We start from the raw sequence: 17,271 nt of genomic DNA, 5'->3' as shown, positions 1-17,271 counted from the left end.
GCCTTAATGTAATGTAACCATTGGACCTACTCAAAAATATACTTTTTTGAATTTTGATATTTTCCGCATTTTTTCCCATGCTTTAAGATATGAAAAGCTCGAAAGTCATTTTTTTAGGGATCTAAATATGTCCATACCCTGCCTCATTGGACATAAAATATTTTATTATCTAGGTATTAAGATTGTCCAATAAAACGAAGAAAAAGCCAGGTTCGCAGTACTAAAAATTTGTTATCCCATCGATCAATGTTATTTTCTCTTATATTTAGCTAATTTTGGGGAATAGATAGTAATATTTTCGAAAGATTGTAAATTTACCTCAATTTCTCTTTTTTTGGATAATTTTTAAAATAGCAATTTGAAAATCAGAATGATGTAACTTTTCAAGGGCGTACGCATCATTATATATTGGGGGGAGGCTTAGATTTTTCTGGGAAATAAAATTTAAATAATTAAATTTCGAATATTACATAATTTGAAAAAAATTTACAAAATCCACAGCTGTTTATAAAAAAGTTAAATTTTTTGAAAAAACATTTCAAATATCATATTTATTGGAGAAAAATTTCAAAAATCTAAAGCTATTTTCAGAATGTAAAATTTTTGGGAAAAAATATGAAAAATTATTTTTTTTTGAAAAAAATATGTAAATTTATATAATTTTTTTTGAAATTAAATGTCAAAAATTCCTTTTTTGGGAAGGGAGGCTACAGCCCTTCCAGACCACCCCCTATGGGTACCCCTGCTCTTATATATTTTCTTAAACTTCTATAACAGTTGTACATTTGTTAATTTTTTTTCCAAAAATTTCAATTTTTTGTAAACAGCTGTGGATTTTTGAAATTTTTTCCGAGAAATTTAATTTTTTGAGAATAACTGTGGATTTCTAAATTTTTTCTCGCCCCCCCAAAAAAAAAAAAATAAAAAATTTAAGAAGAGCTATTGATTTTTGAAACATATTTCGAAAAAATTTAATATTTGTATTTCTTTAATACAAAAAATTTAATATTTGAAAATTAATTTTTGATTTTTAAAAAAAAATCTCATCCTACGGACATCAATGTTAATATAAATAATTTTCTTTAAGTGATCCCATTTTTTAAGGGGGTGTACAAGCAAATATGCAAACAAAGAAGATATCCATTCATGATGAGTAGAGAATTTTAATATTCAAAATATATCTATTAGTAATTAATAATTATTTTATTTGAATTCGTGCAAAGCGAGGTATTAATTATGTTATGATTTTATTTATTACAGGGTATGACGTCATTATGAGTACATTGGAATGGTACACAATATAAAATTATGTTGCATATTTGGTTGTACACCACCTAAAAACTGGGATCACTCAAAAAATACCACTAAAATCCTTGGAGATTCTTATTTTTAAATAGGTATTTTTTTAAATAAAAGATAGAATATTTTTCTATAATATGATCTTTATTACTCCTTATGAATATGAATGATGAATAAGTTAAAATGGTCTCAAGAAGAGTGTCATTTTTCATCATTTTTCAGCCTAAAAATGGAAATACGTCGAGTTCAGAAGATAATACAGAATCAATAACAACACTTTTATAATCATAAAATACCTATTTAGATCAGTTTTATTCATTGTACTTCAATTTAGTGATTGTCTTAATAATAAAAAATGTCTCAGAACGATAATAGTCTCGAATTACTATAATCTCAAATATTTATGAAACCGGACGACCCAAAGAAAAAATAAGATCAGTTTTAGATTTTGTGTTTTAAGATAAACTATATTCTTGGTTTAATTTAATTGGTGGTAATTTTGACCCTCTAATTTTTCTCCTGTAATATAAAGACATTTCTGATTTCCTGATAATTTAGTAGGAAGTATCTTTGTATAGAAAGGCATCTCTTTGGGATTATTTTCTCCTTTATCAAAAGGTGAAGCAGAAATGAACCGCCCATTAAAGCCTCTTTTATGAGAAGCTCACACACCCATTTTTGTTGAAAAATATTGTAAATCGAGTTTCATACATAACATCAAAATAAATGTCAATTTAGCTCGATCGTCGACTGTTCAATCCTTATATATATATATAGTGATTGATCTAGCAATTCATTTTTTTCACTAAATAACTTAATTTAACTGATATAAAACCAGTTATAAGATTACATGTAAGAAAATAGATTAGCACAATGATATCTAACTCATACAAAACAATCTAAAAATAGATTTGCATACTTGAGTCGGCGCATGCTCCATGGAGGGATTATCCCCCCAACAGTTCTACGGTTACTTGTCAAAAAAATCCTCCTCAAAGAGAGGCTTGTTTATGATAAATGTACATCTTTTCTACAAAATCAATAACATGCTCATGCATTCCTTATCAAGTTTTCACCTTAGCACACACCCCTTCTTTCTCTTACTAACCGTAGCAGGGCTGAATATCATGCTAGTATTACGTTATGTACAAGTTGTAACTTATTTGAAAAAACTGTACAAGTTGAAACCAAAAAATGGGATGAATAAATTTCAATGAATATTTTTCCGTACTTGTGAAAAAGATAATTGAATATTATACTCATACTATAATTTTTGACTCCTCTGATGAAAATTGCTAATTGATATGTATTCTTGGACACACTTTAAAGTTCAAATACCCAGTTATATTACTCGTAAATATATCAATTAAAATGACTAATGTCGTAATTAAATAAAGCGATATAAGACGTAATAATTGTAACTGATACAAACTGTTGATACAAGTTACAACTTGAACAGAAATTGCAACTTGTACACACTATGAAATATTCTTGCGTAACACATAGAGGAACTTTCTATTTTCATTAGACCATACATATGTAGGCCTAACGTATTGTTCATATTATATGAATATCCATGTATATTTTGATGTGACTTAAAATAAGAGAATGAGATTTAGGGTTAATAGGAATTAATGCACAATCTACTCTGAAATTACTACAGCCCCCAAGGACCTTAAAACATGACTCGCATCTATGTTGAAGCCCACTATTGTATTATTTTAAAGCTGAATCTTGTTAGACAGAAATCAAAAAGGCCAGCAGCTCGGAGATCGCAAATTCCTGATCGTACGTACTACTAATAAATAAATAATAAAGTAGACAAAAAGCGTATGCACGATATTATATTACTGAATTAAGAGTGCTCGCATGCTTCTTGGGGGACTGTGTTAAATATAAGAATTATATTTTGCCTTTTAGTCGTGAATTCTTTCCTTAATTCATTCTCACTTGATTCGTAGAAATCTATAAAAGGTAAATATTAAATGATAAATCCAATTGTTTAGTGACAATTTTATATATAATAATATATTTATGAGCATGGGGCTCCCATACGTAACGAACAGTGTTCTTACAGTCACATGAATAATAGATTATTTTAATTTAGAAGTAATCAGTTGGTTTATTACGCGATTTCTTTGTAGTGCACAATCATGTCTATGTTTTTGGAAGTTAAGGCAGAGGATTTGGAAGGAGTAGAGGCATCTCCCGAGGAGATTGAGTCCCTGGATCAATTTGAGGAAAAAAAAGTATCAGATGCTAATTCACCCTTCGCAAATTTACTCGGAAACCTTTTAGCTGGAGGTGGTAGACAACGACAAGGTAGAGTTGCTGGAGGATCCATCAGCAGGAATGATCCAGTTGTGGAGGGTGGAATGCTATATGGCCAAGATTTTCTGGAAATAAGGTAAAATATTATTTCAAGCTAATGAGTAAACGTTCTAAACTTTGAATAATAACCTAAGACAAGGATGCCTTGACAATGGAAACCTCTTTACTGATCCCGAATTTCCTCCAGACAATGCTTCAATGTATTTTTCTGAAGATGTACCCTATGGTGTTGAATGGAAGCGTCCAAGAGAGATTTCCTCAAACCCACAACTTTTTGTTGGAGGTGCTTCTCGTTTCGATATTAATCAAGGAGAACTTGGAGACTGTTGGCTCTTAGCAGCCTTGGCAAATCTTACACTGAATAAAAAGTTTCTCTATCGAATTGTACCAAAAGATCAAAGCTTTACTGAAGAATATGCAGGAATATTCCACTTCAAGTAGGTTTTTCTTTGTTATTTAATCTGCATTAACGAACTTGTTCATTTGTTTTCGTTTTTTTTTCTTTCAAATTTGTAAATTAGGTTTTGGCAATATGGAGAATGGGTGGACGTTGTTATTGACGACTATCTACCTACTCGTTTTGGAAAACTCATGTTTATTCACTCTAAGGATGACAATGAATATTGGACTGCTCTCATCGAAAAGGCATATGCTAAACTTCATGGAAGTTATGAAGCACTTAAAGGAGGAACCACTTGTGAAGCACTTGTTGATTTTACTGGAGGATGTACAGAAATGTATCAACTGAAAGAGCGTGACGTACCAAAAAATCTTTTTCAAATATTACAAAAAGCCTATGAGAGATGTTCCCTCAAAGGTTGCTCAATGGAACCTGATCCAAATGTACTTGAAGCCAGAACTGACATTGGATTGGTTCGAGGGCATGCTTACTCGATCACCAAAGTAATGAACGTCCGTATTGAGACTCCTCAAGCCTCTGGGAAGATTCCCATGTTGCGTATTCGAAATCCATGGGGAAATGAAGCCGAATGGAAAGGACCTTTCTCTGATGGCTCTGCAGAGTGGCAATTTATCCCAGACGAAGAAAAAGAATTAATTGGCGTTGATTTTGGCCAAGATGGGGAATTTTGGATGACCTATAAGGATTTTATGAAGTATTTTGACCAGTTGGAAATCTGTAATTTAACTCCCGATTCTTTGGAAGATCTAGATGACTTTTCAGACAGACCAAAATGGAGCGTTACTACACTCCATGGAGCATGGATACCTGGGCAATCTGCTGGAGGATGCCGAAACTTTATTGGTTCCTTTGCATCCAACCCACAATTCCGCATCACAATTGTTGATCCAGACGAAAACGATGATGAGGATTTGTGTGCTGTCATCATTTCAGTGATGCAGAAAGGAAGAAGAGCAATGAGAGATGAAGGACTGGACGTTCTCACAATCGGTAAGAAAAGGTTTAACATTGAAATATGCATATAAAATATAACGTTTTCAATTATAGGATTTGCCTTATATTACTTAAAGGATCCATCTGCCCATGAAGGTCCCCTTAACACAGAATTTTTCCGATTTAATAAAAGTGTTGGGAGCTCAAAGGCATTTATAAATCTTCGTGAAGTATCCACTAGATTCCGTCTCCCCGTTGGTACATATGTGATTGTACCTTCAACATTCAAACCAGATGAGGAAGCAGAATTCCTTGTTCGCGTTCTTACTGAGAAACCGTCCGATGCGCAAGAGATGTAATTTTGTTTCACTCTTACCTTGGAGAAACTTCATCCAAAATACAACATTTAGAATCTCTGGATGTTTTCTATTCTCTCGCTTTTGCAACAAGTTCTGCTTCCTCATATTTTCTTTTATTTAATATTAACTTCGCACGATATCACAAGTAGCTATATATTTGAAGAAAGCTATCTCTATTATTTCATTAATCATTATAGATAGTAAAATAATAAATTTATTAAAAAAGTAATCATAATCAATGAAACTGTAAAATAATTTTCTTAATTATTTATAAAACTCGAAGAAAAAAATTCCTTTATTATGACATAATTTGGGTACAAACTTTGTATTTTCCAACAGTAACAATAAAATATGATTAAGCAAAGATGGGAATAAGGCCTTAACAATAAAAAAAAGCCTCGGATAATTTAAACATTAATTATATTGTTATAAAATCAATAAATACTTAGTCAAATGTCCTTAGGAGATCAAACATTTATAATAATTTTGTTTGTTTCTTCGGGAAAAAGGCATTGATTTTCTGATTTGGGGTAAGGGGAAATCATTCAATTTAGAGCAATGAACTTTTGATTTATTATAGCTTTAATAAGGTAATTAGTTTAAAAAAAAGGGAAAAATATATAGAATACGTATGGAATTTGGGAAGGGGGGGGGAGGTGGGTTCAAATATAAATTAAGTATTTCATTGAAGAAATTAGGCTGTCGCAATATATTAATAGAACATGTATATATAGAGTAATTAATTATTCTTAGTGTTTGTATGAATATATGTAGTTATAAATACTTATAAATGTATTTCTTGAAGATATATTTTTTGACTAGAATTGTCGACGACTAGTAAAGGATTTCATAATTAGTTTAACTATAGCCTAAGACTATGATATAACAAAATGTGCTTTAACTTTTATAGCACCCCTTATTAAGCAGGGTGTGGGTTAACAAAAATGATGTATGAAGTGGCACAAACACCAATGAAGGACCTGAGATTCTCCTTTTCATTACTTGCAAAACAGTGCGTGCAGAAACGGATTTCTTCGTTAAATATGGTGAAGAAAACCGATTATAAGAATAATAATCAAATAATGTATGTATATAATGATAATATGAAGATATAATAATAACAGTATAATTCTTTCCATAAATTGATTAAAAAAACTAATATTTAAGTCATTCATAAAAAAAAATGAATCCTTTTGGCAAATCCGTTTTCATTCACTACTCGAATTCTCATCCGTTCATTAAGCTCTTTCTTAAAACATAGTTGTAAAATTAAAAAAATAGAATTCAACAAGTCAAGTAATTTCAAAGATTAATTGTGAGCAGCAAGATTTAAAAAAATTAAGGTTCAATTGAACTATAAAGATGAACTTTGACACATATATATATATATTCATATAGGTCTAAGTATTGAGTAAGCCCCTGCTTTCAACTCATTGACTTGATTTTCAAAGTTAGGAACAATTAAAATTTAACTATAAGAGTATTAATATCATTTGAATCAATAATTAAAGCTCAATATTTATGTCTAACGTGATAATAATAAACTTTGTGCGTGAATGAGAAGATAATTAATAATATGAAGAACGTCAACAACATTTGTTAAGTATTTCGTTTGGGTGAAAGGCAATAATTTTTTTTTTTTTTTTGGAAAGAAAAATACTTTTAGAAGCTCAGAGAAAAATAATAAAAATGATACTTTAAAATCTTGGGTAACATATATAATCTTGGTTCAGTAGTTGAGCTATATTTAAACATTCCAAACTTCCATATAGCTTTTGGATGCACTAGTACCATCTGCAGTTGTTGCAGAGGTAACTGATGCAACCAATCCTGATGCACCTCCACTACTAGAGGAATTAAACGTAGATGGTATAACCAAAGGCTCATGTCTGAAACAGCGTATATATTATTTATTAGCAATTCATTTATGAAGTAAATTAATATTCTAAAATTTACCTTGGACTTCTTCGGCCAGCATTATGACTATTTGCAAGGGCAGCAACAGCAGGATTAGAATCAATTCGAGTTGGAGTCATTGAACCAACTATGGAACTAATGGAATCATCCATTAATATATTAAAAGCTGGATTATTCGTAAACTTCCCAGAGGCTAGCGCCGCTCTACTAATTAAAAAGGAAAAGAAAAAAGACTCAATAATAGCTATTTATAGTTAACAAACCTGCTAGTTTCAGTTTTTAAGGCCATTTTAGGAAGTGTTCCACCAATAAAACCTCCAATACCTCCACTCATAATTGAAGAATCAGCAGCACTTGTAGCAGAATAAATATCAATAGAACTATTAGGAAGATTGTATTAATAATCAAAATTAAATTAATAGAAAGGGAATTTACGTACTTGGGTACGGGACTAGAATGCCTTGACGATGGTTGAAATGATAAAACATCATTACCAGGCATAGAATCTCTTCTAGCAGCATTGGCTTTTAATTCTGCTACAGAAGTTGGCGTACTTCTCAATAACTCTGCCGTTGGCGTTAGGGATCTTCCGAAAAGATCTGAAGGAGTAAGGGATCTGGAAGCTAGACCAGATTTGAACATAACTTCACTTGAAGAACGAGGAGGAAACACAGATGGAATCATAGGATGATTAGTCCCAGGTAATCTAAATCCAGTACCTCCAATTAAAGGACTAGCCAATAAAGGAGTTGATAATTGTTTCGCATGCCTTTGAGCTATGACAGCAGAAGTTTGGCCCGACGGAGAAGTATATATTGTACGGTAATTGGGCGAAGGCGATGGTGGAGGAAGAGCTAAAGCATTATGGATCATGGGAACAGAGGTAGAAGATATAGGTGTGCCTACAATTAAAGATGAGTGATGAGTATCTGAAACAGATGATACCACAGGATTTGACATCGACATTGAAGTATTCGGGCCATCTTGTATTCTTTGCTGAGACTGAATAAGTCGTATTATAGCGTCTCTTTCGGCCAGTTGTGTTTCAAGGGTTTTGACCAACGTTTCCAACTCGGCACACTTTCTCTAAACATGGATAAATTGTGTTTAAAAATAAAAATAAATATCAATTTAAATAGAGAAGGAAATATTACATGAGTATTTTGGACTTCTTCAAATTGCCTCATCTTATCCGAGCGAGCTTCTGTGATAATTTTCTCACACTCTACTGAATTTTTTTCGAGTGCAGCAATCTTAGCATCTTTTGGTATTGAAGCTGCATCAATAGCTACCTGTCGCATAGCTGCTTCTTCTAAATACCTTTGCTCCCAGTGAGTTCTTTCGGACTCCAAGCGAATCACCTATAAGTAACAAAAATCCGAAAGTGAGTACAAGTTTGATCACACACTATATGTATAGATATATTAAATATATGTTTAATACCCTTTCTTCTGCTTGACTTAACTTATGATGAAGTGTTTGCAGATCATCTAAGCAGTCATCCCCAGAATTAAGACGACTTTGAAACCCTATTCTAAATGTTTTCAATTCTTCTTCCAACTTTGCTCGCAACTTCTTCTCCATGGTTTCACGTTTCTCAGAAGCTAAAAACAAATTTTTATTTATAAAATAAAAATATATTCTTTATGATCGTACCTGCTTGAAGTTGCTCCAACGACTTTGTCATTTGCTTTACTCGATCAGCATAACCTTCCTTCATTCTATTTTCTTCCTCGAGTCTCAAAACACTAGCTTGCGCATTCGACAAAGCGCTATCTAATATTTTAATATGCTGTCTTTGCTCCTATTAAAAAGATATGGTGTGAGTGATTTAAATGATTACTTGAATAAATACTTCTAGAGTCTCTCTTTGAGCATTCATTTCCACATCCTGACGTTCTTTAGAAGAAATAAACATCTTATTTTGATTCATTAACTGATTTATAAGACTGTCTTTTCTCATAATTTCTGATCTTAATATTGCATCTAATCCAGGAATATTTTGATTTTTGACATCTCCAGACATTAGCTGTTGCATGACAGCTTCATGGCGCTCAGTTACTTCCTATATCAAGGTTAATGAAAAATAATTTATTAATTATTATGTCAGATGAAGTAATTTTAAATGAATACTTTGTTAGCTTCACTAAGACTTTGTATAACTCCTTGGAGTTTTGACCTTGCATTTTTCTCCAGGGCTTCTCTCTTTTCCGAATGTTTAAGTAGGCCTTGATATGACTCATGAATATTTGACATTTCCATCTCCAGTTGGGCCACTTTAGTTACTTTTTTGTTCATTTCATCCAAGTCCCTTTTTAATCGAGTATTTTCATCTTTATAGCTCTCAATGGCGGTCAACAAAGCCGCATTCGACTCAAAACCCGTAGAAACTGTATTTGTAGATGCATGAGATGTAACTCTGGATGCATCCTCACCTCTTTCATTGTTGGGAGTAATTAATGGAGGAGATAGGATGTCATGCTTAGTGTCCGAATCTGATGAACTAAAAGGGGGTATGTGAATCATGATGATGAGCTCATTGCCAAAATAAGTATGTAGATGATAATTGAATGTGAGTTGAAATAAAAGAATTAGAAATGATTAAAGAAGGGGCAATGAGCTAGTCATCATTTGGTGGGTCGTACTGCAGATCTGGTTGAGAGCGTGATAAGATAAGGAGCTGCTTATCAGGACCTAGTTGCTTTTTAGCGAGTGGCTCCATTTTTGGAGGAACGGGAAGACCTGACAAAGCTGCTTGTGAATAAAGTCTCATTTCCCGAGTAAGCTGGGAAATAATGTCTGAAGAGGTGTAATCACTATGTCCAGAGGAGTTCTCTTTATTGGACACCCCCTTGGGATCAAAATAGGCCCCGGAAGAGGTGGTCATGTTCATGTTTGGCTTGCGAATGAGGAGTTTGTTGAAGAGGAGTGGGTCCTTGTGAGCGTAGACAGAGGGGTTCAATTTGTCTGGGTGAGGAGAAGAGAGGTGGTGATGGGTCACAAAACGACCCGTTTCTTCTTCTCCTTGAGGATCTTGCCGTTCACTGCTCCGAAGAAGGAATCTCTCTTCTGTACTTAGGTTTTCGTTCGAGGTCGAAACATCCGTTTCACTTCCACTAGTATGAGAAGGGGGCCGGAGTAAAACACTAGGGTAACGTCGCTGATTCACTAAGCCCCGATTGGGCTCCGAGGATTTCATAATCTAGGGGCAAGGATTGGGAAGGGAAGCATCCGTATCGAGGACCTCAAAACTAGACACAATCCACCAATATCTTCAAATAGTCCATTAAAAAAAAACAAAAAAAAAATTGAATACTCAGATGATAAGAAAGAGAAATCCCACAAAGAGAAAAGGAAAAAAGAAGAAGAGAAGGGGAATGGAGGAAAGGACTCTTTGCCTCACTTTGGGATCACTACTCGCATCTTCAAATTGCTTGGCACTCTTCATATCACCTGTTGGAATTTCATTCAGTTTTGTTCCTCTCCTCTCCTTTCCGATCCATCCATCCATTCGTCTTTCTTTCTCCTACACGGCGACCCGTTCCAGCTTCTTCAGCCCTTATTATTACAGACCCATTTAACATTTATATTTTTAAACTCTTCACTCACTTCTAATTTTGTCTTTTCTCTCATGCACACTTTTCAGAGTGTCCTAGGGAATCTTGTCATCGCCAAAGTAATCTGAAATCTTAATGTAATCTCACTCTTTTATTGCTCTAATTTTGTTGTAGAGGCCTTTGCTATCTATAACTCTAAAAAAATGATATAGTCATGATTGAATGAGGTTATTTGACTGTTGTCCTATTGTACTATATTGATGCACTTGGATCTTCCTTCATGAATCCTCGAGATCTCTCAAGAAAGTCAAGAGGAGAAGAAGGATCAACCAAAGAGATACATTAACTCTAAATATATATATAGGATATGTAGGCCTATAGCTAAGGAGGGAGAGATAAAAGAGTAAAAGAAAGTATGTCCCTTTCGTCTTTTTACTTAAATTCTCCATCCCACTTCTCTCCCCGGGCTTTTTAACAACTTGCTCAAAGTTCGAGTTTATATGAGGAGCGTTCTATCCCTAGTCACGTCTTATTCATTCATCAGATCAACTTGAAAACTTGCAGCAACAGCTCTGCATTTCATTAAGCTGATCGCAAATAACTCAATAGGTGGAGGGAGTTTTGACAATTGGCAGTGTGAGTGGATCGCTATTTTTAAAATTGGGACTTCGGCTTTAGCCCTTCTTTTTTCAGAATGGAAAAGAGGAATACTTTTCTGGAAGTGCCAGAGAATGCGGATCACGTGAAAAAGCAACGTGTTCAGACTCTTTTGGATCCGATTCGCAAATTGGAGCGGCCTCCCATTTTGGACAAAGTCTCTGGTTTTCTTCCAAGCCTAGAAAAGGCACAAAAAGACCTTGAAGCCAGGATGGCTCGAGGAGAAAACGTGAACGTGGAAGACGTCTCGCGAGGGAAGTATGTTGAGATGGAGATTCTAAAGGCGCGGGAGGAGGGAGATGAAGAGCATTGGACATCAGACTCTGATCCAGACTCTCCTCCTAGCTCTGACATCAATGATAATGATTTTACGAGTGATACGGATAGTGATAGCTCCTCATCCACTTGCTCTTCCACAAGTTCCTCCTCCGCCTCTCCTCCTCCACGCAAAAGACCTCTCATTCAAGTTCTACCTGACAAAAAACAAACAAAATAAAATTCATACTTCTGTTCCGTCGATCACATCTTTTATTACAAAACTCTCCATCATATACTTTTTTTATATCTTTATCTTATTTACAAACTCAATGAAATTCTCATTGATATTTTCAATTTAAAAAAATAAAGGATACATAAGCTACTGTCTCAAAGGACTTTAATTTGATCGTGTGACTTGTGGTGAAACGCGAAAGTAATTCCTGCATCCCAGGACTGCTTCAATGCCATGTCCGGGAGACCCTTTTTTGATGTGCAATGGTGCCATGCGGATAAATCGGAATTACAGTCACTCCCATCAGGAGGTTCCTTTACTTGAATCCCATTCACGCACCTCCTACACTTGAATCTAAAAAGAGACCTTTTATACAAACAAGGAACCCGTTGAGTGCAAAAACTTACTTGTCATGAGTGTCGCTTGGAGATTCCACCTCGAGTTTGAATAGTTCTTTCAAATCTGTAACTGAGAAATGTTTTTCTACATTTTCTTCTTGATCCACTACACATGAACTAAGTGCTTTTTTGTGCGCTTGTCTCTGAAATATTTTTTCCTCAATGGTTCCAACCTGTTTAAGTTAGTTAAAGTTGTTATTATGTCTGAAATATAAAGATATCATTACTTACAGCCAAAAATCGGTAGATGAAACATTCTTTCTTCTGTCCATCACGCCAAACACGCGCCATAGCTTGTTCGTCATTAGCAGGATTCCAATCAGGATCAAACATGACTAGTCGATTGGCTCCAATTAAATTCAGACCACAACCCCCCGCTTTAGAAGACAGCATGAATATAAATTCTGGTGATGTAGGATCGTTAAACTTATCAACAACTTTGGCTCGTTTCTTTATGCTCATACTCCCATCTAATCGAACAAATCCATAATTTCGAAGAGAACAAAGTCTCTCAAATAAGTCTAACATTTGAGTGTAATTCGATACTAATACCACCTTATCTGTCGAACAGTTTTTAACAAATGCCAAAAGACAGTCTAACACTGACAATTTCCCCGAATAGGCAGGTTTGAGTCTTCCGTTGGGGTCATAATTTGCAGGATAGTACTGTAGAGATTTTTCAAACCCTTCATGGCCTTCTTTACATACATTATATATCAAATCAGGGTGATTCACTAACTTTTTCAAGGAGGTAATGGCACGAAGTGGGGAAAATCCAACTTTTTCTGAGCCTGAATTCCGTTGGTTAAAACAAAAGTAAAATAATAAAATGATTAAATTACTAGGGTACCTTTCAAATTTTTTCTAATTGTATCAGATCTACAAAAACTTTGATAAATGTCTTTTTGTAAATCTGTCAACTGCACACAGATAACTTGTTCATATTTCACTGGAAGATATTTTGACAATAACGCCTGAGTTCTTCGAATGATACAGCGGTTTACAACCTCAGCCATTTCTTGAAGTTTTTGAACACCCTTCTTATGGTCATCATCAGTGGCATCAGCATCCCTTCCACGCAGAATAGGGTTTTCAAACTTTTTTCTAAATTCTTGAGCAGTTCCCAAAAGTCCTTCGTTAACGAAATGAATAAGAGAAAAATACTCCAACAAGTCGTTTTGAATGGGAGTTCCAGACAATAAAACTCTTCTTTTGGACTTGATATTTATAGATACATTATTATCTTAATTAATATTCAATGAAAAAGGATTATTTATTGAATACCTTTATACCCATTAGCGATTGATAAGTAAGGTTTTCAGAGTTTTTAAGTCGATGGCCTTCGTCACAGAGCACCAAGCCCACCTCTCCACTCTGTAAAACCGAGGAGTGAAGGCGAAAAGTTTCATAAGATATAATTAGAATAGGATTTACAGGTCTTCGACCATATGTATTGATAAAGCCTGATAAATCCTTATCAATACTGTCTTTGCTTCCTCCATCCATGGCCAAAGGTTGTACTCTCCCTCCCAACCATTTGCTGATCTCATTATACCAATTCTATAAGAAAGAACATTGTGTAAAGGATAAATAAAATAATTTAATACATGTGTTACGTCAACATAAAAACAACCTTGAACAACAATCAAGAAAAGGAGAAAATCCCGATTTATTTTTTTACATTTGATACCTACAGACCAATATTTCATGGACACATTCGAGTGAATAATGAGCTTTGTATTCCAAATTTATGGGATAAGCTAAGATACAAGGAAATGTTGACAATAGCTTATATCTTTTATTTAATTTTAAAAACTTATATTGGCCCCTTTCTAATAAAATCTATTATTTTATCATTATTTTAGTGGGACGATTAATTTTGGCTACTTGAAGTAACATTAACGAAAGGGTTAATAAGACAAAATGGTGTATATATTTTGACGATAATTCGTCGAAGATTACAAATGTAATCCATACTCAATTTTTCAAAAATAATTCTCGCTTGCTTTTGTGGAAACGGACAACATATGTATTGCATTTACTAACTTTGACTAGACTGCTAGGACATACAACTATTGCCTTTTCGATAGTTGGTTTACATTCAGGGCCTTGTTTGAGTAAGGTCCACATCAGTGTAATACATTGAAGCGTTTTTCCTAGCCCCATTTCATCAGCCATTATGCAACCATAGTTCTCTGGAATGCGAATACCTGTAACACAATCATACATGAATTTCACTCCTTCTCTCTGATGGGGCCTGAGAACTTTAGACAAAATAGGATCAACCACAACATGTACAGGAAGTTCAGCACTAGGACCCAAAGAGAGTTTTTCGTGTTCTGAAATTTCCGGTGGCGTATAGAGAACGAGCGCATTCTCTGTATCAGGATCGTGAAGAGCAACGCGGTTTCCTGATCTTCGAATGCCAAGAGATCGTCCAGAGGATGATCCTGCATAATTGGCGATTGGTATTTTAAACGGTTTGTTCACAAAGGAGCGAATGAGTCTCTCCTATAAACAACAGAGAAATCAAAAATACTCGGAAATAGAAATTATTCAAAAGAGCAAGGCTTTAATGTAGATCAATACATGAGCAGAAGATGAAGGTGAAGTCGTTGTTGTGTTGCTTATGTTATTGAGAGGATTTCGAGTTTTCGTAGCATCGGAATCATTTCTTTTCCTCCGTTTAGAACTTTCCTGGGGCTGAGGAGGAGAGGAGTCATTCCTTTTGGAAATCTGACTCGGAGCAAAACAGCGTCTCTAAAAATAAATATAGCATTAATATTTCTCTATTTTAAATTTATATAAAATACACTCACCATGATGATTTAACATGAATTTAAAATCCAATGGCAACTTCCCTTCAACATCAAGAAGTAAAAGAGCGGACCCGAAGTATAAATAAATAATGACAGATCTTTTTGAAAATCACATATTTTCAATCTATGGCGGTACAATGACGTCATAGTCTCTGTGTTTTTTAACCAATAACAAAGCCGTCTTAACAAAAAACATGACATTACATAAATTTACTTGAGTTATGACTGATCGCACAGGTTGCTTCCTTTTTCATGTTAAGAGATCTCTAAAAACCTTCTGAATTATAACTAATAACTATTTAGTTATTATTGGCAATTACTAATTAGTAATATTATATAGGTTGCGCAAGCTATCTATGCCGCCACTTTGGCGCGCTCTCTTAGGCAAACCCCGGCACTTAAGGAGCTGATTTGTTTTTGTTTGATAGGTAGTTCAAACCTGCACCAGTTGGAAAAAAATGGAATTAATTGACGAATGTGTTGTCCCAAATATTTGGAAAAGGCCTCCTTGGAATCAACTCCGGGATCGACAACATAGCAATTGCTCGAACTTTAGAACTCAGTGAGGCGTTCGTTCGCAGCAAAAGGATGGAATTTGAGTCCTCTAAAGATGATTTTGAGGCAACATCAATTTGAGTTGAAGTTAAGGGTCAAACTAACTGTGTCCGGACCCCGTAATTCGTGTCCAGAATCCAGCAAATCGTCAATGAGGACCCGGAGAAGTCCATCAGGGAAACTGCTCGAGAAGTTGGCGGGTCAGAGTCGCTGATCCGCTATGGATTCACGAAAACCTTGGTTACTACTCATACAAGATGAGGTAGGGTCAGATCTTGACAAAAAGGGAAAGGAAAAGTGCTTCAAGCACCCACTTCATCGAGACATGAAAACGAGAAACACTTTTACCAAATCCAGAAGATCAACAATCAGAACAACAGGTGATTGACCTCCTGCACTAAGGATGTGCCCGTCAGCATACAGACGAATTTAACAGCTAACGTAATGGGGTTTGGGGTGGGTAGCTTCGGTGTCCGGTAAAATGATTGTGGTAAAAAGGTTGCGGACAAAAATGTTGGGGTATTATCCTTGTGAGACAAAAACGCTGTTTCCCTGATCATCAAGGAACCTTTGTAATATCCCAAAATACACCCCGGGCCTATAATGTTATAATATTTACATTAATTTTTTAAATCCAAAGTATTCCAATTTTAGATCCTTGGCTCACTCTCGTTTTTAAAAATTGTTTTATTTATCAATGTTTTTATGAAGGACTTCCAAAGAGCTTACAAATTTTTCCTTTGTTTTGATTAAAATGTTAAGTATGAAGGTATTAAACGGTTTTGGCCTGGGACAATCCGTGGGCCGGGTGTATTATAACATATTAGAACCGTTTTTTGGTACTGAGAAACGCAGCGGTGGTGGAGTTTAAACTGACTTGAGACCCAGCCCTTCACCAGTACAACCTGAGGGCTGGGATATATTTTGGGATATTAGAAGGATTCCTTTATGCTTGCCTCGTGCCCCAGCAGTTCACCAAAACAGTCCAAGGGTGTATTATAGCCTATTAGAAGGGTTCTATCCTGGCATGTTTCTTCATCATTCAATAGTTTTATCGTCCGAAAATAATATAAATTGCACACGATCATATTGCCTTGCAATGAAATTACTCACAATGATATTGCTTCACGAGGATATTACTCACAACGTTTTTGTCTCACAATGATAATGTACACAACGATATTACCCCAAAGTTTTTGTCCGCAACCTTTTTACCACAATAATTTTATAGTGAACCGTGGGTAGCTTCGTATGCCACGTCATGCCTTTTCATGTATTCCCCAAAGGCCTCAGAGTCAACACTGATGACTACCTGGGCGTGCTATTGACCAAGGTGAAGCCCTGGATCGACATGATTGCCAATGGGAGGCTTTAGATGTGGTACTAAGACTTGGTTCCCTTCCATACCTCAAAAAAAAAAAAAAAAGTCTCAAATAGCTCCAAGTCAATTTTGACGACTTTTTTTTAAATCTGATAAATTTTGGGGGAAAAAAATCCTTTTGGGGCGCAGATAGCTTGTGCACCCTGTGTATTAA

General features: G+C 34.9%; 4 protein-coding genes across 6 annotated transcripts; 2 read left to right on the top strand and 2 right to left on the bottom strand.

The window, feature by feature from the left end:
- The first annotated feature begins 2,875 nt into the window (after positions 1 to 2,875).
- LOC121122862 (calpain-A) lies at positions 2,876 to 5,572 on the top strand. The gene is made up of 5 exons (XM_040717932.2): positions 2,876 to 3,273; positions 3,444 to 3,706; positions 3,765 to 4,067; positions 4,152 to 5,041; positions 5,099 to 5,572. The coding sequence occupies exons 2-5, from the start codon at positions 3,453 to 3,455 to the stop codon at positions 5,341 to 5,343; spliced, it is 1,692 nt and encodes a 563-aa protein (XP_040573866.1). The 5' UTR covers positions 2,876 to 3,273; positions 3,444 to 3,452; the 3' UTR covers positions 5,344 to 5,572.
- A 38-nt stretch (positions 5,573 to 5,610) lies between these two features.
- Positions 5,611 to 10,749, bottom strand: LOC121122860 (uncharacterized). 3 transcript variants are annotated; one of them, XM_040717928.2, is made up of 10 exons: positions 9,906 to 10,749; positions 9,394 to 9,763; positions 9,116 to 9,325; positions 8,917 to 9,064; positions 8,704 to 8,864; positions 8,415 to 8,621; positions 7,700 to 8,346; positions 7,524 to 7,640; positions 7,300 to 7,467; positions 5,611 to 7,232 (listed from the first exon to the last, which is right to left on the bottom strand). In XM_040717928.2, the coding sequence occupies exons 1-10, from the start codon at positions 10,457 to 10,459 to the stop codon at positions 7,091 to 7,093; spliced, it is 2,724 nt and encodes a 907-aa protein (XP_040573862.1). In that variant the 5' UTR covers positions 10,460 to 10,749; the 3' UTR covers positions 5,611 to 7,090. The 3 variants fall into 3 exon arrangements, with proteins under 3 accessions (XP_040573862.1, XP_040573863.1, XP_071746570.1); XM_040717929.2 differs by having other exon boundaries at positions 7,300 to 7,464; positions 9,906 to 10,709; XM_071890469.1 differs by having other exon boundaries at positions 8,415 to 8,623; positions 8,727 to 8,864; positions 9,906 to 10,709.
- A 486-nt stretch (positions 10,750 to 11,235) lies between these two features.
- Positions 11,236 to 12,115, top strand: LOC121122864 (uncharacterized). The gene is made up of 2 exons (XM_040717933.2): positions 11,236 to 11,453; positions 11,511 to 12,115. The coding sequence occupies exon 2, from the start codon at positions 11,512 to 11,514 to the stop codon at positions 11,968 to 11,970; it is 459 nt and encodes a 152-aa protein (XP_040573867.1). The 5' UTR covers positions 11,236 to 11,453; position 11,511; the 3' UTR covers positions 11,971 to 12,115.
- okr (DNA repair and recombination protein RAD54-like okr) lies at positions 11,980 to 16,102 on the bottom strand. Its single transcript, XM_040717931.2, has 8 exons — positions 15,182 to 16,102; positions 14,952 to 15,122; positions 14,409 to 14,873; positions 13,647 to 13,922; positions 13,213 to 13,579; positions 12,594 to 13,153; positions 12,372 to 12,535; positions 11,980 to 12,318 (listed from the first exon to the last, which is right to left on the bottom strand). The coding sequence occupies exons 1-8, from the start codon at positions 15,182 to 15,184 to the stop codon at positions 12,120 to 12,122; spliced, it is 2,205 nt and encodes a 734-aa protein (XP_040573865.1). The 5' UTR covers positions 15,185 to 16,102; the 3' UTR covers positions 11,980 to 12,119.
- Between the last annotated feature and the right edge of the window lie 1,169 nt (positions 16,103 to 17,271).

The sequence above is a fragment of the Lepeophtheirus salmonis genome, chromosome 8 (assembly GCF_016086655.4).
Source record: "Lepeophtheirus salmonis chromosome 8, UVic_Lsal_1.4, whole genome shotgun sequence".
Taxonomy (NCBI): Eukaryota; Metazoa; Arthropoda; class Copepoda; order Siphonostomatoida; family Caligidae; genus Lepeophtheirus; species Lepeophtheirus salmonis.
This window is presented reverse-complemented; position numbering and strand designations above follow the sequence as displayed.